Raw genomic sequence first — 24,893 nt, forward strand, 5'->3', positions numbered from 1 at the left:
AGTTGAGGGTCTTTCTTTCCTGAACATCCAAGCTGGGACAGGCCTGACACTGGGTGCCTTAACCACTAGAACAAACTGCCTCTAATAGTCCAGAATGCTGTGTTCTGCAAGGACTGGACATTAGGGCCCCTTGCCACCAATTCTCCAGGCCCGCCACTGTTGCCAAGAGGTATCAGGCATCATTCAAAGTGATGGTTTTAATATGACTGCCACATGGGCACTTTCGCTTTATCCTTCTACTCCTTCCTCCCATTGAAATTTTCAGCACTATCCCATTTCTGAGAAGTGGCAGCAGAGTGGTAGGGGTGGTGGGGGCACCCTGTTTCTTTGCAATGGCCCTGGTCTTCTCATAGAGGTGATATTGCTTCCCTTAATAGTCTTTCTGAAAAAACGCAATGTCACAAAGCACAATGCTATGTAATTTTAACTTAATCTGAATCTTCTGAATTTGTTCTTTCTCACACATACACTCATCCATACAAACCCATGTCAAATGACAAAGGCTGGGTTAAAAAATGATTCAAGGAGGGGTGGACTTTAGGACCCCTTTTTACCCCCAGGTTTTTGCTTTGATTAGCTGGGATTGGATCCCCCCCCCATGTGCTGAGGCCCAACTTTGACTGGTTCAAGTAATTTGTTTTTCCTTCCATGACTTGTTTCGTTTTTATCTACCTTCCCAAAGGGATCTTTTAGACACATTTCTGGCACTTTGTCTTCTCTGCTTATATGCTTACTTCATCTTTAGGTTACAGTAGTTTCAATCTCGACTCAGCCTCACTCACAGCCTCCTTTCCTACATGATTCCACCCAGCATCCCTTTTTCATTCTTCCAATTGGCCCAATTCCATATATTTCTCAATTATTTTTACTCTGTTCCGAGCAGTTCAGGTAGGTCACAATTAAATTTGATTTAGTGCAATTTGTAAATTGATACCAGGTCACGCTGGAATCAAAATTCAGTTAGTGCAAGGCTAACAATGTGGGCAGTTGAAATAAGCACCTGCAGTAGTTGTTTGTGCAAAAAGTTCCAAGTGAGGAAGGCCCAGCAAAGATAAGGCTCCTTTTGAGAAAACAGGAGAACAGATATGCTTTGGATGTGGGTTTATCCTCTTTTACTGTAATAGTGTTTTTTGTTAAAATAAAAATGTATGGTTAAAATTTTAATTGTCTATTTCCATCAAGCTGAAATTATTACATTATTTTCCATAGCAGTATGACTTCAAATGGTGCAAATGCAAATAGCGTGAACCTTTTTTGAAATTAATCACAGTAATCAAAACACATTTGTAATCTTTTTTAGGTCTGCTTTCCATTCAGTCTTTTGCGAAATAATGTCAGGTTCCAAAAACCAAAGACACATTCTGATTCTTCCAAGCAGATTTTGTTTATTGTTCTTATCTCAAAAATCTTGCACACTAAAGCATGCTACTACCCCCATAAAACATTTACTCTCAGAACTATTAAGGAAGGGAGGTCTTGACGCTCTTACTCTCACATGAACCATCTGAACTGAGTTATTTCTTGTCCCTCTGGAATGCCCCCCCCCTCCTGGAATCTGAACTACATTCCATCACAGTTGTGTGGATAATGCATGCAGGTGTAACATTCAGACAAAAACCCAACTTACTTGACTACCAGTTCTGCATTACAAGTGTATATACATTATGACCCCAAATTATTTATTTTCAATACTTTTATTATATCATAAGTAGCACAGAAGAGTGCCAGGTAAGGGTGGCACAAAGAAGCTCAGATTACTTCCCCATTCCCAGAGGTATCCCAAAGTCACTTCTAGTCTTCTCTCCATTCTTTTGGAGTAAGTCGGCCAATTGGAGAGAAATTCCATACAAGTGGAAGTTGAAGGCAAGCCTGCAAGAGTGATCAGAAATAAAGCCTTAATCATTGCAGCAATTCTCTTCACACAACATATTTACCCACAGCCCAAGTGCCTGGAATGATGCCACAAAGCCCACTTTAACAGGCAAACCCAGCAACTGTTGGAAGAAAGGTAGAGTTCTGCCCTGGTTGCAGTGAACTCTGCCAAATACTTACGTAGGTCCAAATGCCAATACCAAACGCCACTCCAGAAAGGAGAACGAGGTTGCCATACTTGTCATGGAAATCAGGTTCAAGTTTGCGGTGAGCCTGTCTCGTCACCGTATGTTGAATGCCACGGGCTGGAATACAAAGCTCTCTCAGTTGAACCGCCAGTTCACCAATCAACCAAGTAAATTGACATGAAGCAGGTCTTATTGTTATCCTGTTTTTGATGCAGAATATACTAAGTGCTGAAATTCAATGAATGGCAATCATGGAGGGACTGGGCAAATTATGTGTGGGAGTAGGAATGGATTTCCAGAGGAAAAAATTGCAGACTACAGGAACCATTTGCACCACTCAGGTGACCCTGAGGATACAGATAAACCTCCAAGTGGCCTCAGGAATCCTCTAAAATGATGCAAATGACCAGCTGTCTGCAAGGAATATAAATCTTTCCATACCCCACCATCCAGTCAGAGCTGAAGAAGAAGAAGCTTCTTGGATGCTCAGGCATCCTCCATTGCGCTGGCATCTCCTACTGGTCTTGTTGTGATTGTTTTGATTGTCGGGCCAGAGTTGTCGAGCGCAGTGGTGGGATACAAACTTTTTTACTACCAGTTCTGTGGGCGTGGCTTGGTGGGCATGGCAGAAGACGGATACTGCAAAATCCCCATTCCCTCCCGATCAGCTGGGACTCAGGAGGCAGAGAATAGATGGGGGCGGGGCCAGCCAGATGTGGTATTTACCAGTTCTCCAAATTACTCGAAATTTCCACTACTGGTTCTCTAGAACTGATCAGAATCTGCTGACTTTCACCCCTGGTCGAGCTGACATTTATCCTTCTCCTGGGTCAGGCTGCCCGGGACTTGAGAATCGGCTGAGGGTTGGAGGCATCCAGGGCAGCTGAGCCAAACCCAGCAGGTTGATGGGGAAGCTCAAACTCCCCTTTGCTTTCCCTGCAAGGGCTGGTCGGCTGCTGAGGAGATGGGAAAGGCCCTGCCCGGCAGGAGGAGGGTGGCGGCACCCCAGGCAGTCCTTGAGTTACGGCCACACTTGGGCTCAGCATTTATGTTGCTGAGTGAGGCATCTAAGAGTTTGACCCTTTTACGACCTTTCTTGCCATGGTTGTTAAGCGAATCACTGCAGTTGTTAGCTTAGTCACATGGTCTTTAAGTGAATCACGTGACCCCACCCCCGGACGCTGCAGCCATCATAAATGAGACACCCGCCAAGGCTCTGAATTTTGATCACGTGACAGCGGGGGAAATGCATCAACGGTCGCTAAGCGTGAAAAAACGGTCCCAAGTCACTTTTCTCAGCGGCGTCGCAACTTCCAGCAGTTACTAAATAAACTGTTGTAACCCGAGGAGCACCACCTTTCCCCTCCCCCCACACCTCCACCAGGCCTGCCCGGGGGGGGGCTCCGGGGCAGCAGACTCACCCGAAAGGCCCAAAGCTCTCCGCGCCAGAGGGAACATCGCACAGCGTCTTCTCGCAAGGCTTTTGCGGTCACCTAGCCGGGCAAGAGGGGAACAAAATGGCCACTGACTTGGACGTCACACTCCTGCGCCCGCCGAGGAGCGATGCATCCTGGGACATGTAGTTTGTTTGGGGGGGAGAAGAAAAAGAAGAAAGGTGGGGGGAGTGGGGCGCCGCAATCGCGAAGGGGAGCGATCCGCGCCGAGTGAGGGGGCTCCGACCGGGCCACATTTCGGTCCCTGTTTCTTGATTCGGCTCAGGAGAGGGGTCGTACCACTCACTAAATGCAATGTTCCTCCGCTGCGCAGCTCCTCTGGAGCCTTGAAGAGCCTCCGTGAGCGCCCTTCCCACCGTGCTGTCAGGATGGCCGAGTGGTCTAAGGCGCCAGACTCAAGGCGATGAGCCTTCCCGGTGGGCGGGGCTTTCTGGTCTCCGAATGGAGGCGTGGGTTCGAATCCCACTTCTGACAGGGTTATTTTTTGGGGGACTTTGCAAACGTTTAGTTGCAGCAAATGGAAAGGAAGCCTTGGGAGGGCGGGGGTCTTTTCTCTGCCCCTCCCGCACCGTCATCTCCTCTGTCCCGGCAGAGTAGCCGGCGCCGCCCCTCTGAGTCTGCAGGGAAAGGAAGAGCGTTTTTTGCAGAAGAGCCCAATGCTCTTCTGCGAAATGCTTACATGCTTCCAGGCACGAAGGACAAGCAGGTTGGAGGGGGGGATTGCCAGAACCCCCTCCCCAATCCCTCTAACGCCCCCAAACACATGGGGGCTTCTCTCCCCAAACGCATCTCTCCTGAGACCCAAAGGAGCGTGATAACAGTAACAAGAGTTGGAAGGGATCTTGGAGGTCATCTACTCCAACCCCCTGCTCAGGCAGGAGCCTGTTTCAATTCAGCCTCGGTTTCTGTAGCATTTATTCATTTATTTAGCAAATTGATACAGTTACAGCCCACCCTTCTCACAAAATGTGATTCCTGTATTGCAAAGAAAATTTAAAATATTATATCGAAAACAACTTTGTTTCCATCCTGTTTCTGACCCTCCTTTTCATCACTAATGGGACTAACAAAGTAAGGGAAAGTAGGAAAACTGTGTTGCAAAGACCAGGAATCCATTTCTTACTCTGGTAATTTACAATCAGCCTAAATAAATAAATGAACCTGCCCAAACAATAGTAAACCAGGGAAAGTTCTTTACACAAACTGCTTTGAACTCACAAATGAGTTGCCCCAACTTAATGCATACAATAAAGAAAAAGATCTGCAAACGTAAGAAAAGTTAATTAAAATATTTTCTCCACTGGAGTTACACGTCCAACCAAATTAAGCGTCAGAGACACTTAATTACAAGTACACACTCATACCATACACCCCCACAGACTACCTGCCCTGTATTTATCTCTAGCCTCTATACCGCCATTTACACCTTCCTATGAGAGCTATCTGTATGCTCCCAAATAACTTTTTTTCTCTTTCAAATAGCCTGCTATGGGACATAAGTCGACCGCCCCTTCTTTGTGGCAGTTCCTCAAATATTGTAAGGCTGCCATCATATCATTTCTAATCCTTTTCACTAGACTAGACAAACCCAATTCTTGCAACTGTTCTTCATGTCTCCAGGCCCTTAATCATCTTAGTTGCTCTTCTCAGCATGCTTTCCAAAGTCTCAACATCTTTTTTTGCTTTTTTTTGCCACAGTTGTTCTGCTTTTATTTATCTGTTGTTTTGGAGAATAAGTTGACCCCCCTTTCTTTGTGGCAGCCCCTCAAATATTGGAATACTGCTATCATGTCATCCCTAATTTTTCTTTTGTTTAGACTACCCAAATCCTGCAACCATTTTTTTCCTATGTTTTGTCTCCAGGCCTTCAATCATCTTAGTTGCTCTTCTTTGCACTTTTTCCAAAATCTCAACACCTTTTTTGTAATGTGGAGACTAAAACTGGAAACTAAAACTAAAACTGGATGCAGTATTCCAGTGTGGTCTTTTAGAAAGCAGTACTAATACTTCACATGATTTTGATTCTATGCCTCTGTTTATACAACCCAGGATTGTATTAGTTTTTTTGGCGATGGCTGCACACATTTGACTCATACTCAGGTGATCATACCCTAGGACTCCAAGATCCCTCTCACAATTACTTGTTTGTTTAAAGTTCTTATTGTTCAAAGTTATGACCTACCTGAAAAAGCATAGGATCCAAAGTTCTGATAGTGGAGTCCACTTTGAGCACATTTATGGCTGTTTGCAGAGTTCCATGGTCATCTGATGGGATTTTAACAGTTTTGCCAAAAACAGGCACTTCTGGTTTTCAGTAAAACTCTGTCATAGTGACTAATGGGCTTGTTTAAGGACCATGGTACTTGCTTAATGACTGCAGCATTTATGCTTAATATTTGCTTGACCACTGCCACAAAATAATGCTTTAAAATTGAATGTGTCACATGAAAAACCCAATTTATCACCGTTTTGACTTACAATTGTAATGGGCAAGTTCCATTACAGTTGTAAATCAAAGACTGCCTATATAATTATGCTTAAAACATTTTTTAAAACCTTATAATCTAGAGCTGTGGTGGGGCAGTGGTTAGAATGCAATACTGCCTGTCTAACTTACAGCACACTGCAGGAATTAGATTCTGAGTGGCTCACGGTTGACTCAGCCTTCCATCCTTCTGAGATGGGTAAAATGAGGATCCAGATTGTTGGGGGCAATTCACTGACTCTGTAAACCACTTAGAGAGGGCTGGAAAGCAGTATATAAGTCTAAGTGCTATTGCTATTGTTATCCAACATCATAAGATCACCTTGTGGGCTACCCATGGGATCCACAAGTTTCCAGGGCTTTCAGGAAGGTTAACTGGGATGGGGCCAGTCTCAACCGTGGAGGGGGGTGGGATGATGTTCTGGGGGCTGGGAGTGTGGTTAACAGCAGAAAAGGCAGGACAGGTCTTCTAGGTCCTGTCTGAGCTCCTTTGGTGGTTTGCACGCCACTATCCGGCATAATGGGAATGGGAAACAGTTCAAAAAGTTGGATAAATACCTTAGTTCAGTAAGCCATAGTTCAGATCATTATGGTTCATATAGTTGTTAACATCCAGCCACACTATGTCTCCCTCATCTCAGTTGGACACCTTTTGACCAGAATCCAGTGGGTCATGTTTTCTTTAAACACACACACCCTTTAAACACAGTGGAATATCCTGATGATATGGAACAGGGGTCAACAAACACCCTGTATGTAAAGAAAGAGCCATTTGGACCCGTTTCCCACTGAAAAGAAAACAATAGGAGCCGCAAAGTTCCTAACCGGAAGCCCCCTGTTCAATTCTGGAGCTGACTGGAAGTTCAGTTCCCCCACCATAGAGTCTCCTCCTAGCGTGGCGTACTTTTTCCTCTACCTGTCATAACTGAAAGCCCTATCAATGTGGAGACAACTGGAAAACCCTTCCCTTGCCATAGAGTCTTCTCCTGGCGCACTGTGCTTCTCTCTCCCCCCCGGACTGGAAGCTCCTCTCAAAATTGTGGCACTGACCAGTGATGGAGCCGCAGCAGAGGGAGGAAAGAGCCACATGCGGCTCCAGAGCTGCAGTTTGCTGACCCGATATATAAGATCACTTTGTTAAAATTTAGCAATGGAATGATATTCACAATGTTTATTTATTTGACTGGATTTACAGAAAATTGTAATTTAGTAGCAAAGGCGTTTTAAAAACTATTTCCCAAGCACATTATAAAGTTTTAATATTGATGGGCTTTATTTTCACCTTATCATTTAAAATATACAATTAGACTACACATGATCTGGTGGGTTACCCTTTCAGAGATATTTTCTTAATAGATTCCTCAGTCTGTTCAACTATAGCAGAATGTCTAATCACTTCTAATTTTATTATAATTTTATGTCATAAAGCATTTTATAAAATTTGTCAAATTTTGCAATTCCTGGATCCCGGATTTTGGACACATTGTGTAAATTAGCCCATTTGAGTTACATTGGTTCAAAAATTATTGCTATATTCATCCAAATAAAAATTTTGTGAATGAGTTTTTTAGTAATATATACCCCCCTTTCCCCGAAAATAAGACTTCCCTGGATAATAAGCCCAATCAGGCTTTTGAGTGCATGGAGTAAAATAAGCCCTCCCCAAAAATATTGCAATACAGGAGCAGCCATGAGGTGACCATGCTTGCCTCCTCCTGCACCTCAACAATAATAAGATCTCCCCGAAAATAAGGCCAAGCGCTTATTTCGGCGGTCAAAAGAAAATAAGACCCTGTCTTATTTTGGGGGGAACATGGTAGATTGTTCATATTTTGTTGTATTTTTGTTTAGCGTGGCACAGATGCCAATCAGAATCAGACAGGAGAGGCGTTTCATGGAACTTTTATTGAAGTTCTTCAGCAAAGGAGTCTCAGCAGCTGAAGGAACCAACAATACAAATTTTATACAGTTATGATTAAGGGAGTAAACTTTCTGCCTTGGCAATTCCTTTAAACAAATTTTCTTAATTCCTTCATTCTGGAAAAAGATCAAGGCTGATGGGAAGCTTTATTCGTAACTCTATTTTAATAGAACCCTTTGGCACAGGAGTCATCGTTGTCTTTGGAGATTCTCTATGGTAACCGTTCCAATTTTACCAAGCTTGCTAATGGAGTCTTGAACGCAATCACCCTCAAGATATGCGGCAAAGCAGCATCCATCTTCCTCAGTCAATACAGATAGTCCTCGACTTACAACAGTTCGTTTAGTGATTGTTCAGTTGCAACGGCACTGAAAAAAGTGATTTATGACCATTTTCACATTTACGACTGTTGCATAAGGTGACCAGATGCCCCGCTTTTGGCGGGATAGTCATGCTATTTCACAATTTTTCCCGCGTCCCGTTTTTTTTAAAAAAACTCCCGTTTTTTTTTAAAGTTACGAAAAAGCCTCCAGCCGCCGAGGCTCTCTTAGCAACTGGGAGTGTATATTCTTCTTCGAGACGAGTGCATTCCCACCCGCGCGTCCCTGGGAGCTGTTGCCAATGGCTGAGGGAGGAGAAGACTTACTCCATGTGGAGACCGCGGACTTCCCTTACGGATTTTTTATTTTTCTGTTGCTTTGAGCAGCCCCTCCCTCCCCTCTCTCTCTCTCTCTCTCTCTCTCTCTCTCTCTCTCTCTCTCGAGCTAGCAGCTGCCTCCAAGGCTGTCGAAGCTCAGCCCCTCCCCCTCCCCCGCCCTGGACTGCTGCTTCTCTGTTGTTGTTTGAGGAGGGGATTACTGATAGAAACACAGCATGTGTCTCACATGGCTGATAACCTGGTCTCTACAGAAGAGGTAATTTTAAAAACTTCTGAGCGAATCCAGAAAGAGGGGAGAAAGAGGCTGAAGGAGTGTGTGAGGAGGGGGGATTTCCTAAACCCCATTGAATCCAGAGGAGGGAAGAGAGAGAGAAAGAGGGAGTGTGTGAGGAGGGGGGATTTCCTAAACTCCATTGAATCCAGAGGAGGGAAGAGAGAGAGAAAAAGGGAGTGTGTGAGGAGGGGGAATTTCCTAAACCTCATTGAATCCAGAGGAAGGAAGAGAGAAAGAGGGAGTGTGTGAGGAGGGGGGATTTCCTAAACCCCATTGAATCCAGAGGAGGGAAGAGAGAGAGAGAAAGAGGGAGTGTGTGAGGAGGGGGGATTTCCTAAACCCCATTGAATCCAGAGGAGGGAAGAGAGAGAGAAAAAGGAAGTGTGTGAGGAGGGGGGATTTCCTAAACCCCATTGAATCCAGAGGAGGGAAGAGAGAGAGAGAGAGAGAGAGAGAGAGAGAGAGAGAGAGAGAGAGAGAGAGAGAGAGAGAGAGAGAGAAAGAGAGAGTGTGTGAGGAGGGAGGATTTCCTAAACCCCATTGAATCCAGAGAAGGGGAGAGAGAGAGAGAGAGAGAGGGAGTGTGTGCACAGGAGGGGGGATTTTCTAAAAGTCCCATTGAATCCAGAGGAGGAGTGTGTGTGTGTGTGTTTGTGTGTGTGTGTGTGTGAGAGAGAGAGAGACTATCACTAAGTGTTGTAACTTATGATTCTTGATGAATGTATTCTATTTTTTTTTTATGTACACTGAAGACAAATTCCTTGTGTGTCCAATTACACTTGGCTAATAAACTATTCTACTCTACTCTACTCATTTCTATTTCAATTCTAATAAGGAGTTTAGCTTCTCTCTTGAAAATGTAAGCTAGCATAATGCAAGCTAGCTTTAGCTTTCAAACAGTTCATTTAGTGACCAAAGTTACAATGGCATTGAAAAAAGTGACTGATGACCATTTTTCACACTTAGCGACCATTGAAGCATCCTCATGGTCATGTGATCAAAATTTTGATGTTTGGCAACAGATTCATATTTATGATGCTTTCAGTGTCCTGGAGTCATATAATTGCCTTGTGTGACCTTTTGACAATATAAAATTTTTAATCAAGCCACCCGGCCCTCCGTCCCCGGTCAATGGTGTCCCTCTTTACCAATCTGAAAATCTGGTCACCTTACTGTTGCAGCATCACCAAAATCACACAATCAAAATTCAGACACTTGATAACCAACTCATATTTACGACATGGGTGCAATATCCCCTTTTCATGGTTATGTGATCCCCTTTTTGCGACCTTCTGACAAGCAAAAGTCAATGGGGAAGACAGATTCACGTAACAACTGTGTGGCTAACTTCAAAACTGCAGTGACTCGCTTAACAACTGTGCAAGAAAGGTCGTAAAATGGGGCAAAACTCCATTAACGAATGTTTCACTTCCCAAGATAAATGCTGGGCTCCATTGTGGTCGTAAGTCGAGGACTACCTGTATTTGCATTCTCCCTCCTATTGGGACCCACAGCACTTCCTCAAGCACCCCCGTCTCCCGCCCCGCAAGAGCTGTAGGTGGGGCCACGGCGATTTGGACAGCAGCTCCGCCTCCGCCCTCCAATCATATCGCACCAGATAGCCCCCTTCTCATTCGTTGAAGAGCCTCCTGCTCCCTATAGGTGAAAGGTCGGAAGCTGAGCGGAACCGGAAGCGTCACGGACCAATGGCGGGCGGCGGAGTGGCAGCTCGACCAATCAGAACCTGGCCCGACTCCCCGTCTGACCAATGGGAGCCGGGCTGCCGGTGCCGGCCGTCTCCCTCTCTCCCTCCGTCTCTGGCGATTATGGCGGCTCCGCGGCTCCTGCTCCTGCGGGCCTTGATGCTGGGCGGGCTGGGGCTGCTGGTCGGCTGGGGCGGCTCCGGAGTGGAGGGGCAGAAGAAAAAAGAGGTCAGCGGCGCGCCAGCCGCGGGCTCGGGGGTAACCCGAGGTCATCCAGCCGCGCATCCACCCTCGTTGCCTGGGCGAAGGGAAGCCCTCTGAGCATGCGCAGAGAAGGCCAGGCGGCTCGACGCGTGGAGGGGGGAGGGCGGCCGTGGGGGAATGCGAAGAGACCGGCGGGGCCTGGTGGGGCCCTTCGCGGCCTCCGAGGCTGTCGGTGGCGGCGTTTCGCACCAGACCCGGGCGGCCTGGGCGTCCCTCCGCCTCTCGATGGGAAGAAGCGCTTCAAGCCGAGAAGAGGGCGCCTCTGGGCGCCTTCCTTCCGGCTCTTCGCTGCCGCCTTGTCGGGAGGGAAGCCGAGCCGCCTCTCAGTTGGGGGCCTCTCAGGCAGCCCGATACTCGCCAGGGAAGTTCCCCCCACCCCGAGGGCGGACCCGGGACACCGCTCGGCGGCGGGATGGGCGCCCCTCCGCCTGGCAGCCCTGGCTGCGCTTCCCTGGGAGCGCCGTCCGTCTCTCCGGCGGAGTTCTGCCCAGAGGGGGAAGGATCATTCAGGCGTTTTCTTTGCCGGGACCCTGCAGTGTAGGGCCTCCCTGCCTTGCACCGGACTGGCCGAGGCTTACAATAGAATAGAATAGGAATAAGAATAGAATAAGAAGAATACAATAGGAACAGAACAGAATAAGGAATAGAAGTAGAATAGAACAGAAGTCTTTATTGGCCAAGTGTGATTGGACACCCAAGGAATTTGTCTTTGGTGCAGATGCTCTCTGACAAGATACATTCATCAAGAATCATAATCAACAACTTTAGGGTCGCTTTGAATATGCAAATCCGCATATATTAAAATGAAATTCGATTGCCTGCAGCTCTCAAAGTGTCTCCTCCCCCTCCAATGTGGATGACATGAACATGGCACACAGGCTGAAAGGGCAGGGAGGGAAGATGTGGCTGTAGGTCTATGGAGATTCTCTGTCCTCCAGGCCATGGTGGTCCCAAAGGTGCTTTTTTTTCCAAGAGGCAACTGGACTTTCTGGGTTTTTTTCTTTTGAAGATGGTTTGCTTCTCATCCAAGAAGTTTCTTCAGCTCTGACTGGATTGTGTGGAACAGAAGGATTTATATTCCTTGCAGTCTTCAAAGAAAAAAAAAAGTGCAGAAGTGCCTCCTGAAAAAAGCATCTTTGGGACAACCATGACCTGGACGACTGAGAATCTCTACAGACTTTTAGCTATACAATTGGGATGGACACCTTTGGAATGGTGTGGGAGTAGGAATGGATTTCCAGAGAGAAAAAAACAATTGCAGACTACAGGAACCAGGCGCACCAACTCAGGTGACCCTGAGGAGACAGATAAACCTCCTAGAGCTTCCAGGGCCCTCTAAAAGGATGCAAATGACCAACTGTCTGCAAGGAATATAAGTCCTTCCCTTCCCCACTATCCTGTCAGAGCTGAAGGAGCTTCTTGGATGAGAAGCCAAACGTCGTCAAACAAAAAACAAGAAAGTCCAGTTGCCTCCTGAAAAAGCACCTTGGGACAAGACGTCGCTGTGTTTGCACAATATGTATCTGGCATCCTGCACAGACTTAACACATGGCAACTTTGGTGTTGATCTCAGCCAAATCCACTTTGGAGGGTGGTTGCTGGGGGGGGGGGGAAGAGCAGGATGGATGGTATGCCAGGATAGGAAAAGTGATGTATAAAAGCAACAGCGTAATTAATGTTTTTTTTTAAATTTACTGTTATAAGCAATGCAAAGAATATAGCTAATACTTTTTTATTTTTATAAATAACTCAATGCCATGAACGTAGCTTCCACCTATTTTCTCCACAACCACAATCCTGCGAGGTGGGTTGGGCTGACAGAGAGTACCTGTTCCAAGTTTTACCTAAGGCAGGACTAGAACTTGCAGGCCTCCCCCCCCCCCCCAGTTTCTTTCCTGGGTTTATTTTTAATTTGCAGACCCTTATTTTTCATATAGGCATATTGTGCAAAAATAATGTGAATATTTGTGTGTTGTTGGGTTTCTTTCAATCCTTCAAATCCTGTGAATTTGCTTGCAGATGAACTTGACAGTGAAAGGTGAAAGAGGAAAAAGAGGGTGGAAATTGTGGAATGCCATGTGAAGAGAGATCATATAATCCTATAGTACTACAGATTTACCACATCATGGTAAATTAGTGGGAGGCGACACTTCTCACGATAAGCTGTGATGTGAAATACGCTGTGAATGAATTAACATTTAAGCTGTGACCATTTAGGTGCCTGAAAAACGGCATGCATTTAACATTGCAGAATTTCTTTCTAACCTAGATGGTGCTTTCTGAAAAAGTAAGCCAGTTGATTGAATGGACTAGCAAAAGATCAGTTATTCGACTGAATGGGGACAAATTTCGACGTCTGGTAAAGGCACCACCAAGGAATTATTCTGTGATAATAATGTTCACTGCCCTTCAGCCTCACAGACAATGCGTTGTGTGCAAGTAAGAATTTCAGTTATTTAGAAATTCACCATATTGCCAGAAGAGTATACTCATTAATGCATTTTAAGAATTTCCATGCTGGGGTTATGTTTGTTAAAAGCTGATAAAACAGCCATTTGTGAAATGGTAATTTATAAATATTTCTCTTAAAATGAGCTCATGTATGGGGATTAATATTATGCTGAACCTGCTATAATTGCAGGTTATGAACAGCATTTCTTTAAACAAGTTGTATATGTTCCTAAAGTTCCCAAAAGCAAGTGATTTTAGAAACTAACTGATCAGTGGCACCTCAGCTATTTGGGTAGAAAAGAACGTATCACTTACGAACATCCTAATCTTTCGATTAGGATCCAATGATTATTTTGTTAAAAGTAGCAAGTTGGAATGAGCCACTGGTCTGTTGTTAAGAACACCCAGTATCAGAGATGGTCAGCCAAGTTTTCAAATAGCACAACAGAGATTGGAGACAGCTACAGGCAACCCTTGACTTACAACCACACATGGGACCAGAACTTTGATCATAAATCATTGCGGTTGTAAGTCAAGTCACCACATGACTAGTCTCAGGTTTACAATCATTTTTACGATGGTCATTAAGTGACTCACCCTGGTTGTTAAGTAAAGCACATGGTTATAAGTAGTAGCCTATTTTATTCGATGGGCATTTCCCCCCAGAAAACAACAATAAAATGTTGCAAAACGCAATCACATGGCTGAGGGACACTGTCAGTGGTCCTAAATGTGACCTAGTTGCTAAGTCTGAAGTGCAATCACATGGCTGTGAGAATGAAGTGGCTGTCATAACTTTGAGGACAGATAGTAATCTTCAAGTCCAAGTTTGGTCATTAAGTGTAGCATTGTTTGTAATGTTACACTGGTTGTAAGTCGAGGGCCACCTGCACATCTGATCACTGACAAAGAATAGGAGTACAAATTGGGACTCCGAATCAGTATGTCTTTGTTTGGAAAGACACAGGGTACTTAGACTTTGATGGTGCAAATCAATCAAATCAATCAAGCAGGCCATTATTCTTCCCTTATCCCACTTTTAAAGGAGAGGATTTTAAATACACCCATTATTGCAGCTTACAGTCTGTAAATTGATGTAGCAGTCCTGGGTGGAATTATGTCATGAGTTGTCGCATGTATAAAGTGGTTTAGCAATCAAGATTACTATGACTGGATGTGTTGTCTTTACACCAAACAGGGAAGTGAAGGTCCAGATATTCACGAGCCATCACTAACTTTGATAGGAACATATAGAAGGCAGTAACAATTCTTTTCACACCATTCTGAAATTAAATTCTAGCTTCTCAGGCCTGAAGCACATTTGTTCTCCTGTGTGCATGAGTGCATGTATATTCACGGATGTGGCACATCCAACATAATGAGCTGCAAGAGCTTTAGTTTGTTTTAGTGAAATCTAAATGGTGTCTCATTTATGAGTTTCACCAAACAGCAAAGCACCACCTTTATAGAATCAAAAGTCACATATGGGCAGCCACATTTCAAACTGCAATCCAGTTCAGGATAGAGACTGGTGGTGGGAACTAAATTTGATTAAATTGTTTTAAATTAAATATAAATGTGAACTAAATAAGTACAGTTAGGTAGATTTCTATACATTTCCTTATGTATATTTAGTGGCAAATTTTGGAAGGGCTCTTGGTGCTAATTTAAAGCTTTGCAGGATCTAAATGAGACGAGCAACACACTTTCTGACAATTGCTAATGTTGGTGCAGGGCTTATGTCCCTGATACCACCAGTGTCCGTGGCTGGGCTTCCTTTCTTCAAATCTGATCTTTCTTCATTAATGCCCCCTTTCATTTCTGACAGACAAGCTGATGAGGAGTACCAGATTCTGGCAAACTCCTGGCGATACTCAAGTGCATTTACCAACAGGATCTTTTTTGCCATGGTGGATTTCGATGAAGGTGCTGATGTATTTCAGATGGTGAGGAGTTTCTTGTGACTTTAAACCTTATAGGAATTGCTTATAGGGGTTTTGTATGACAAAGGATAGTAAAAGGTAACATTGCTTTTATTTTGAAAAAAAATTAAGATATTTAGAAAACAATCTGAATTATAATTATTCAAAAAATAAGTCCCTAAATATTATTTCTCTTCATTAAAAACACTTTGGATTGTCCTAAGGCTAGTAGAGGTAAAGATTAAGATTGTAAGAATGTGAACTGCTGGTTGCTTGTCTATCTCAGTGTTTCTCCACCTTAGCAACTTTTAAGATGTGTGGACTGCAATTCCCAGACTTCCCGAGGCAGCATCTGAAAAGTTGCCAAGGTGGAGAAGACTGAAGAGAACACTTCTGCAGCACTGACATTGTGCCCAGGTTAAGAATAGCTGTTCTAGAGTAGCCGGAAGGCTCCAGTGGTCAAAAGGCTTTTCCCATCCTTGACCAGGCATTCCTTCACTCACAACCACAGTTGGGACCAGAATGTCGGTTGCTAAGCAAGTCAAGTGTTAAGTGAGTCAAGCCCAATTTTAAACCTTTTTTTTTTTGCCATCGTTCTTAAAAGAATATGGCTTCCCCTGTTGACTTTGCTTGTCGCTGAGCCATGCTGCAAAGGTGTCAAAAATCACATAGTCCCACGACACTGCAGCTGTCGCAAATACCTGCTTCTTGCTAAGCACTCCAATTTTGATCACGTGACCACGGAGAGGCTGCGTTGGTCATAAGCACGAAGACCCGTCGTCAGTTTTTTCAGTTGTAACTTGGAAGGGTCACTAAGTGAATGGTTTAAATGGACTACCTATTTAGTCTAATGGCAGAGGAGCTAACATTATCAGTTGTAAAGTAAATATTGTTCCCATAAGCTGAGAATCTGGGTTCTTCTGACAGCATGGATTTAAACTTTGGCATTAGAGACTAAGTTTTCAATTACATATTTTTGTATATTTTGCTGAAAAATAAAGCTCAACATGAATTCTGCTCCAACCTTCATTAATTTCCCACCAAAAGGGAAGCCCAAAAGAGGAGACACTTATGAGCTGCAAGTACGAGGTTTTGCTGCTGAACAGCTTGCCCGCTGGGTGGCTGATCGAACAGATGTGAACGTAAGTAAACACTAGATTTTGCCTCTGATGTAATGCTTTTAACTCTTGACTGCCCAAAGAGACGGTATCTTATCCCATTGTTGCTTTGGGGGACCACAGCTGAACTCTGGGCATCTCCTTCGGCTTCAGAGAGTAGGACTGCTTTTCAAAGAGACCGAGCTGCTTTAATGTTGGTCCAAAGTAGAACCAACTTCTGTCTTATCTGCTGGATTTAGCATGATGCCAAAACTAAGCAAAAAACACTGTGTCTTGTGTGGATTATTAGGACCACAATTTGGACAGATTAGAACAAATTGTAAACCACAATTTGCCAGATCCAGCCTGTGGGCTTTGAGTTTGACACTCTTGGTCTCTAACTGGATATATGAACCCGTATGGTTCATGTTTTCATGAAAACAATTATTTTTGTTAATTCCCAAAATGGAAATGTAGGGTGGTTGAGGGATCAGATACTTAAAAAAAAACAACCCAACACTTCTGGAGTTTGCTAGTTTTCAGATGTACTCACTTGATGTCAAAGCTATCACGGCAAGTTTTATAAAAATGAGCTTTTTATTATGGGTTTAGCATTTGTCTTACAACTCAGGAGTGTGCTAGAATGTGCAGTGGTGCAATTCAGTGCTCATCCCACTTATTTATTATTCAACTTCCTGAGAATACTTGCTTTTTGAATGAACATTTTTTGTAAAATTGCTTGGCTATATTTTAATAATCAAGTTACTTATTGTAATAGTAATTAAAACATGAAAGTAGCTTGAATATCTAACTTTAGAAGTTAATCCGCATTTTTCTCTGTGGATCATTTCTAATACTTTTTATTACCTTTCTTAGTATAACTTTTTCTTTGGTGGAAAATTGATCTGAAGACACTGCTGGGAACCTGCTTTGTACAGATTCTCCTCCATCATCACAGTAGGAGAGCAGTGAAATAAGCAGCAGCTATTTTCATTATTGGAATTATACTATTTATTACTCCATTTAATTATTTCTGTCCTGTCCTTCAAAAGGTACAAAGACACATATTAATAAACAAAGCATGACATAATCTTTGTTTTAAATTGTTCTTTATGTTGTGGATTAGTCATCCCATGCTATACCTGGCTGAGACCCCCAACCCCTCCCCCCATGTAAGAATTCGATGTGCTCCCTTTCCATAAATCATGCAAACATTTTAGAAGCCATGTGGGAGACATCCAAGTCAGGTGGCATTTTAATGACCCCAGTGCTGAAAAGTTACATCCCATTGATGGCAGTGAAATAATGACTCTCAGGGTAAGTAGATTCGAAATGACAATTGCAAACTGTCTTTCTCACAGATCCGAGTGATAAGACCACCAAACTATGCCGGACCTTTGATGTTGGGGCTGCTGCTGGCCGTCATTGGTGGCCTCGTCTATTTAAGAAGAAGCAACCTAGATTTTCTCTATAACAAGACAGGCTGGGCTTTTGCTGCTTTGGTAAGCAATCTGACATTTTAAAGACCTCTCTTGACTCCTTGCTCAACTCAGTCACACAGGCATGCAGCATGAACTATCCTGAAGAAGCTGCATTGGGCATTCCTTTTTCCCCTTTTTAAAAAGAGAGAACTCGAGGAAAGAAGGTTTCTGTATTCTTATTTAGGAGTTATTTTTTTCAGGAAACGGGCAGCTCTGAAACCAACATTTTAGATCTCTTTGGTTTCTTTGAGAATAAATTGATTATTGATAGGACATAAATCAGTGGTGGGTTCCGGATCCCATTCCAACGGGCCCGACAGCATCTACATGGACGCACGCATGCACACACGCGCAGCGGGTACATGCATCTTAGTACCTCTGTGAGCCTCCGCGATGCTCTAGCTGCTCAGCAGAGTGTCGCGCAGGTGCTGTATGTGCCATGCGCATGCATGGAAGCGCCAAAGACTTAAAAGACTGGTAAGGAGCTCAGGCAGGCGGGTGGACCCTCTGGAGCACCGTACCGGAATGGTATCTGGTGCTCTGGGCAGGCTCCGGTACGCCCGTACCGGAGCCTGATATAAATTATACCTGATTAAATCATACCATTGGGTAATTAACAGCTGAATAGTTTGTAAATGCTGTTTTTGAGGTCAACGTAAGAATAAATGTTGGAAATAACTGAAAGTGTGAAAAAAAGCCCTGTTTGAGGTTAGTTAATATATAGGCCACGTTGCTGTAGTAGGTTTGCTGGTGGCACACGCATGGCAGCTGATTCAGTCTCTGGTTTTTTAGTGCTTTGTTCTGGCTATGACATCAGGACAGATGTGGAATCACATCAGAGGGCCACCATACGCTCATAAGAATCCTCACACAGGTCAAATGGTGAGTTCATTTTTCCTTGATCATTTTCCTTGGCTCCTCTACTGGGCAATTTCCAAGTTCAGTGGGAGGTAGTGGGGGAGGGGTAGTGCTGCTGAGAGCATTAATGCTGAGAGCCGAGGTGATGCAGTGGTTAGAGTGCACCACTGTAAGCTACTTCAGCTGACTGTTAGCTGGAGTTTGGCAGTTCAAATCTCACCGGCTCAAGGTTGACTCAGCCTTCCATCCTTCTGAGGTGGATCAGATGAGGACCTGGATTGTTTGGGGCAAGAGGCTGCCTCTGTAAACTGCTTAGAGAGGGCTGTAAAAGCACTATGAAGCAGTATATACGTCTAAGTGCTATTACTAATTGCCAGAACTTGCCATCAAATTGTTCTGAGCTCAACTTCATTTTGTAAAGAACGGATTTGGGGGTGGTGGTGGTGATTTTCTGCTCACAAGCAAATACAGGTTCTGAGCTTTGTTTGTCCCACTGAAGTAATTTCATTTGTTTGATCTCTTTATTTTCCAGAACTACATCCATGGAAGCAGCCAAGCACAATTTGTTGCTGAAACGCATATCGTTTTACTGTTTAGTATCCTTGAGAATAAACAGAATATGGAAAAGTACAATCAGAAATAGTGTTTTTCCAGCCACGTGCTGCTGTATGATGGTTTTACCATTTAGAAAATGGCCTGCGTTGGGCCGAGGGGGAGTGTGCTGCAGATTTATTCCTACCAATCTTGGCAGGAGATTACTAGGACGAATCTACAGACCCCTCTTACTTAATAATTGTGATTCACTTAAAATCCATATGATATTCCACTTAACAACTGTGGTGTTTAGTGATTGAGTAGCCAGTCCCAGTTATGGTCGCTAAGTAAGGAATATCTGTAAACATAACTCTGCTCCCTAGTTGGAATTACCATTCTATGTTATGTTCAAATGACACGCTAAACTTTGGGCAGATGTTTTGTTAACCATCCCTGTAAAAGTGTAGAAATTGCAATAATTAGGTAAGATGGGATCTCTCTCAAAGATGAAAGGCTTCGTTCTGTCTATGGCTGTGGCCTTAACCTGCCTTCTCCCAGATGCAGGTGTCACTCTGGGGATTGTGCTTCTTTATGAAGCTGCTACGTCTGACTTGGAAGTGGGGAAGAGAAAAAGTAAGTATCAGAACTGACAGCTAAATGCTTTCACAGGTGGGGAAGAGAGGGAGGGTTTAAACAGTTGCTCAGCATTTCGTAGGATTAAGTCAATTGCCAGCAGAAAATATGTCCGCCATTCCTTTCAGTTAAAGGGTTGCGGGGCCCTTTTTTAGTCTTCCTGAAGTTTTTCTTGCAGACTTGCCTTCCCAGAGCACTGCTGAACCAAGTGGTGCCAGTCGTTAGAAGGGTTACCTTGGCAGGCCTTTGGGGTACCTCTCCTGCTGCTGCTGGAGCTGCTGCATCCTGTGGGGTCCGCAGGAAGTTGTTTGTTATGTAAATGCATGGAGGCAGTGGCGGCATTCCCATTTTGCAAAACGCTCCCTCCTCTTTCCAATGCTTTGCTGAGCCCTCCCCTTTACAGTTCAGTCTCACGATGTGAGCTTTCGGGTAACATGAATAGACTTTTTTCCTCTTCCATAGTAATGTGCATGGCTGGCATTGGCCTTGTGGTTGTGTTCTTCAGCTGGCTGCTCTCGGTATTTAGATCCAAATACCATGGCTATCCATACAGGTATGTGTGTTTTCTATCTTTTAAATTACTCTGCTCCAAGAAATAGATTATTAGTAGAATTATGAAATGCACCTGCCAACTCCAGAGTTTATGGCACACCCAATGTGGGCATAGTTTGGATTACCCTAAGTTCTTAATATAGATAGAGAGCCCCACTCACCATGTTGAATTTCCTGCTCCCTGCTTTGTATTGTCTAGCATCTTTTCATTTGGTGTGTTTTTATCATCCTTTCCAGGGGTTCTTGAAAGGATGAATGTTGCAAAATATATTTGTTTTTGCTTTGTGTCATTAGGATTAGGAAGGAATCGCTTTTTAAAAATTAGATAATGATCCGGGTGCACCCAGACAGATAAATATTATATATATATATATATATATACACACGTATATTTCTTTCCTTTCAGCTTTCTGATGAATTAAGAATGTTGCTGTATTGTGATTCGCCAAAGTGGAGCACTGGTGTCCAAGATCCAGATCGTGCTACCTCTCTTTAAAACGAACGAAATCCTTGCACACCTAACCAAAGATCCCTGGTGCCTTGACAAGATAAACCCTTTGCTCTAAACGTCAGGATGCATATTACAGCACATTACCCGTTCCCATTTTCCCAAGGCCAAAGGGCCACTTTCTTGTCTTAAGAACAAGGGAGCCTAAAAAAGGCAAAAAAAGTTCCAAAAGTTTAAACTCGCGCACCTCTTTATGCCTTGCATGTATACAGGGGTTTTCGGTTCGCAGTTCTGCATGCTGCAAGAGCTTCAGAAGTGGCTCACCTGGGTTGATGGGCTTTTTCAGGCAAGGATGGTCCTTTCATAGGTAAGCTCCCATCGTGGCCGTTTTTCTAGCACCTGCAGGGATTTTATTTCTCAGCAAGATTTCTTAGTCTTGCAAGACCTGAGCATGTTATCTCTTGATATGGGTAGCGAGTCTGATTTTGGTGTTTTGGTTCTGTGCAATAGGCGATTTGCTTTCGCTTAAAGAGTAGAACCAACAGATAAACATATAGGGTGGGAAATAACGGTTGAACCTGCTAAGCATTTAATGAAGTGGCCTTCTTCGGTCTTTTCTTTGAAGAGAAATGAATGCTGTTGCCATTTGTGAGACCGTTTCCATTTCCTTGGTCTCCTGCTGCTGAACTGAACCTCCTAGAATTCTATGCTGCCCTTCCATCAAACGTGGACAGTGTTGAGATCTACACCACCATGTAGATTGAGCTCTGCAGTTGAGTTCTAGTATTGTTGTGCTGATCTTTACCAAACACAGTCACCTTTTCAGCTTTGAACATGGACATTGCCTGTGGTGGGTTGAACTTAATATCCAGTCCTCCACTATGTCCCCAAAAGAGATCACTGGCATTCTTCAAATTATTTTCACGATTGAGCAGTTGGGAGGAAGAAACACAAAACCAGAATCTCCTCTTTATCTCGTGTAGGTGCTATGTATATAATCCTGGCATTTGTACCAAAATCAAAGGAAAAGTAGATAATGTGGGAAGAACCCAGTTAAATTGAAACATTTCTCATTCTGAATCCTGACTAGATATTAGACATGCTAACCTGTCTAACTATGGCAACGGACACATACTATTCAATGGACTTTTTTATTTTTAACTTCCAAGACATTTTGGAGAGGAAAGAACGACTCCCAAAATAAGCAGAGACTGTAATAGCTGGTTTTCTTCAGGCGAGAGTTGGTGCCATTTGAATAGTTCTCCCTCTTCTCTCTCCCCTGCTTGGGTTTAGTGCTAAGGCTCAGGTTCTCCACAGGAAGGAGACTCCATCCTGGGTTTGGTTTGCATTGGTTTATTTTGGGCAGGGTGTAATAAGGGCTGTGGAAGCTCCATAAAAAGATATTTCTTGAAGTAGCTACTACTGTAACTCGGCTGTTCAATTGTCTCTTACAAAGGTTTCCTGTATTCAATGACTTTCCAAGTGCCTTAACACCATTGTACTATTTTTCAGTATTTGATTCCAACAATGTTTGAAAAATACATTTTTATATTATTGAGAGCATCCAAGTTGTAGCATGGATATTGAAATGGCTATTATGGATATTTGTCAGCTTTCAATAAACAATTTCTTAGCCTGAATCAGCAATTTTTGGGGGGAACTTGACTGCATCTGGAAAACCTCACTGCACAGAGATGTCCTACTGCACAGCCTTTCCCCCTCCATTGTGGAGAAGAACAGCTGAGCACCTTCTTTTCAGTTAGCTGATGTGAAGCTGCCCTCAAATCACCTTCAATATTGGCACCATTGAAATTCCATTCATTTAGGTCAGGGGTCCCCTACTTGTGGCCACCGCCCACTAGTGGGCCATGAGGGGATTGCAGCTGGGGCGTGGAAACGGCTGGCAATGGTGGTGCGAGCCGTGGCCAAGTGTGCTTCATTTGCGGGATTGGCAGGCCTATGTGCATGCCACTTGTGCAGATGGAGCTGCGTGAGTGTGTGCATGCACACGCTTGCGGGTCATTCCATGTGAAGTCTGATTTCAGAAAAGTGCCCTGCTCGACCATCACAGATTTCAATGAAATTTGGTGTGAACCCATGTCCCCAATGAACATTGGTAAAGTGTTACGTTTGCCGATGCAATACTTGCGGAGATATAGTCATTTGACCCCATATTGCAGCCTTCTACAATATGACTGAAGTTTCAGCAACTTTGAGACATAACATCTCCAGCAATATTTTGTTAAGAGAAACAAAACTCGGCCATCTTGTACAACTTGTGCTCTATTAAACAAAATAAGAAAAATATTCTCCTGAGTGATCTCCATCTAGATAAATTGGAGCAAAGTTGGTCGAAAATGACTGCGGTTCAAAAAAAGGTTGCCAAAGATAGGGTTTCAACTGCCCTAAAAAAGTAGGATTGGTGTTTCATTGCTGATGTATAAAGTCCTAAATATAGGGACAAAGTTGAGGAGGTTTTATGGCAATGTCACATTCATTCTATTGTTTCGTCTTGGTTGTTTTATATTGACATCATTACTACTATTATATTGCATTGGTCCATGGTGACTTTGTCACTACCAGTTCAGGCACTTGACCCAGCAACCCCATTGCCATAGGGGGCACATCTGATAGCCATCCAATACTGGCCACAGGTGAGTTTCTTGGTTCAGGATCCCAAGCCTGTACTTTGGTTTCTTCCTCGAGGTTCCAAAGCCTTGTGTGGGTATCTTATATGGTTCCCAAGCCGAAGTCCGTACTGTTTGTATGAACTGCCAAATTCCAACGATCACTTATTTATTATTGAATTTACGTGCCACATTCTTTAGCATTGCTTCTGGGAATTGATATTGTTGACCTGACGATGTAACTGAAGGCGCTGGAAGCATGCAAACAAAATGTCGTTCTGGAACCCAACAAACATCTTGTCTTTCACGCCAATAAAACAAATGAGCAGGCCCTTGCGGAAGCATGTTACCAACGCATCATTTTGTTCGATCAAAATTTCCATGACGTCCACCCACCATTTTTTGTCATAAATGCAGGCAACATACCAACCGGGAAATATGTCGGCTCAGTCTCACCTTCCTTTAAATCTACCCAGAGCCATTTTGGAGTCAGATGTCCTCAACAATTATTTATATTTAATTAACTAAATAATTAATTTCCCCTCTTGCTGTCCAAAACCTGATGTAGAAAATCAAATACTGAGCTCAACAGTGCTTTTGGAGGAGGCAACTGGATTTTCTTGTTTCTATTTGAAGACATTTCACTTCTCATCAGTGGGGGATTCCGTGTAGACCATATGAACGCATGCAGCATGCAAGCACACATACTTATCGTCTGTAATGTTCCACGATGCTCCAGCTGCTTGGTGGAGTGTCACACAGGTGCCATATGCTCCATGTGCATGTGCAGAAACCCCAAAGTTCAAATATCAGTAAGCGTAGATGGGTGGGTGGGAGGGTGGGCAGGCCCTCCAGAGCACTGTACAGGAATGGTACCCGGTGCTCCGGGCAGGCACCAGTACACCCGTACTGGGGCATACCGGTCGTAACCCATCACTGCTTATCCAAGAAGCTTCTTCAGCTCTGACAGGATAGTGAGGAATGGAAGGATTTATATTTCTTGGAGACAGCTGGTCATTTGCATTCTTGGAGGTTTGCCTGTATCTTCAGGGTCACCTGAGTGGTGCAAATGATTCCTGTAGTCTGCAATTTTTCTGGAAACCCATTCATACTCCCACATCAGATTTCAAGAAAAATTGCAGACTATAGGAACCATTTGCACCACTCAGATGACCCTGAGGACACAGGAAAACCTCCAAGTGGCCTCAATGACCCTCTAAAAGAATGTAAATGACCGGCTGTCTGCAAGGAATATAAATCATTCCATTCCCCATGATCCAGTCAAAGCTGAAGAAGCTTTTTGGATGAGGTGAAACGTCTTCAAAGAAAAACACGAAAGTCCAGTTGTCTCTTGAAAAAAGCACCTTTGGGACAACTATGACCTGGATGACTGAGAATCTCTACAGACATTCCTGAACACAAATTTATCAGTAAAACAGTCCAATGAAACAATTCGTTAGAATAATATTGC

General features: G+C 43.8%; 2 protein-coding genes and 1 non-coding gene across 3 annotated transcripts; 2 read left to right on the top strand and 1 right to left on the bottom strand.

Moving 5' to 3' along the window:
• Positions 1-1,365: 1,365 nt before the first annotated feature.
• On the bottom strand, positions 1,366-3,893 carry LOC116516217 (cytochrome c oxidase subunit 7B, mitochondrial). The gene is made up of 4 exons (XM_032228639.1): positions 3,801-3,893; positions 3,482-3,553; positions 2,053-2,177; positions 1,366-1,869 (listed from the first exon to the last, which is right to left on the bottom strand). Exons 2-4 carry the CDS (start codon positions 3,516-3,518, stop codon positions 1,792-1,794), a joined length of 240 nt encoding a protein of 79 aa, XP_032084530.1. The 5' UTR covers positions 3,519-3,553; positions 3,801-3,893; the 3' UTR covers positions 1,366-1,791.
• Positions 3,877-3,988, top strand: TRNAL-CAA. Its single transcript has 2 exons — positions 3,877-3,914; positions 3,943-3,988. It is a non-coding gene; the product is annotated as a tRNA-Leu (tRNA).
• A 6,649-nt stretch (positions 3,989-10,637) lies between these two features.
• MAGT1 (magnesium transporter 1) lies at positions 10,638-22,435 on the top strand. Its single transcript, XM_032227631.1, has 10 exons — positions 10,638-10,783; positions 13,089-13,258; positions 15,099-15,216; positions 16,194-16,334; positions 17,651-17,791; positions 18,563-18,652; positions 19,161-19,224; positions 19,721-19,795; positions 20,258-20,348; positions 20,754-22,435. The coding sequence occupies exons 1-10, from the start codon at positions 10,679-10,681 to the stop codon at positions 20,767-20,769; spliced, it is 1,011 nt and encodes a 336-aa protein (XP_032083522.1). The 5' UTR covers positions 10,638-10,678; the 3' UTR covers positions 20,770-22,435.
• Positions 22,436-24,893: the final 2,458 nt, after the last annotated feature.

This window comes from Thamnophis elegans, chromosome 12 (assembly GCF_009769535.1).
Source record: "Thamnophis elegans isolate rThaEle1 chromosome 12, rThaEle1.pri, whole genome shotgun sequence".
Taxonomy (NCBI): Eukaryota; Metazoa; Chordata; class Lepidosauria; order Squamata; family Colubridae; genus Thamnophis; species Thamnophis elegans.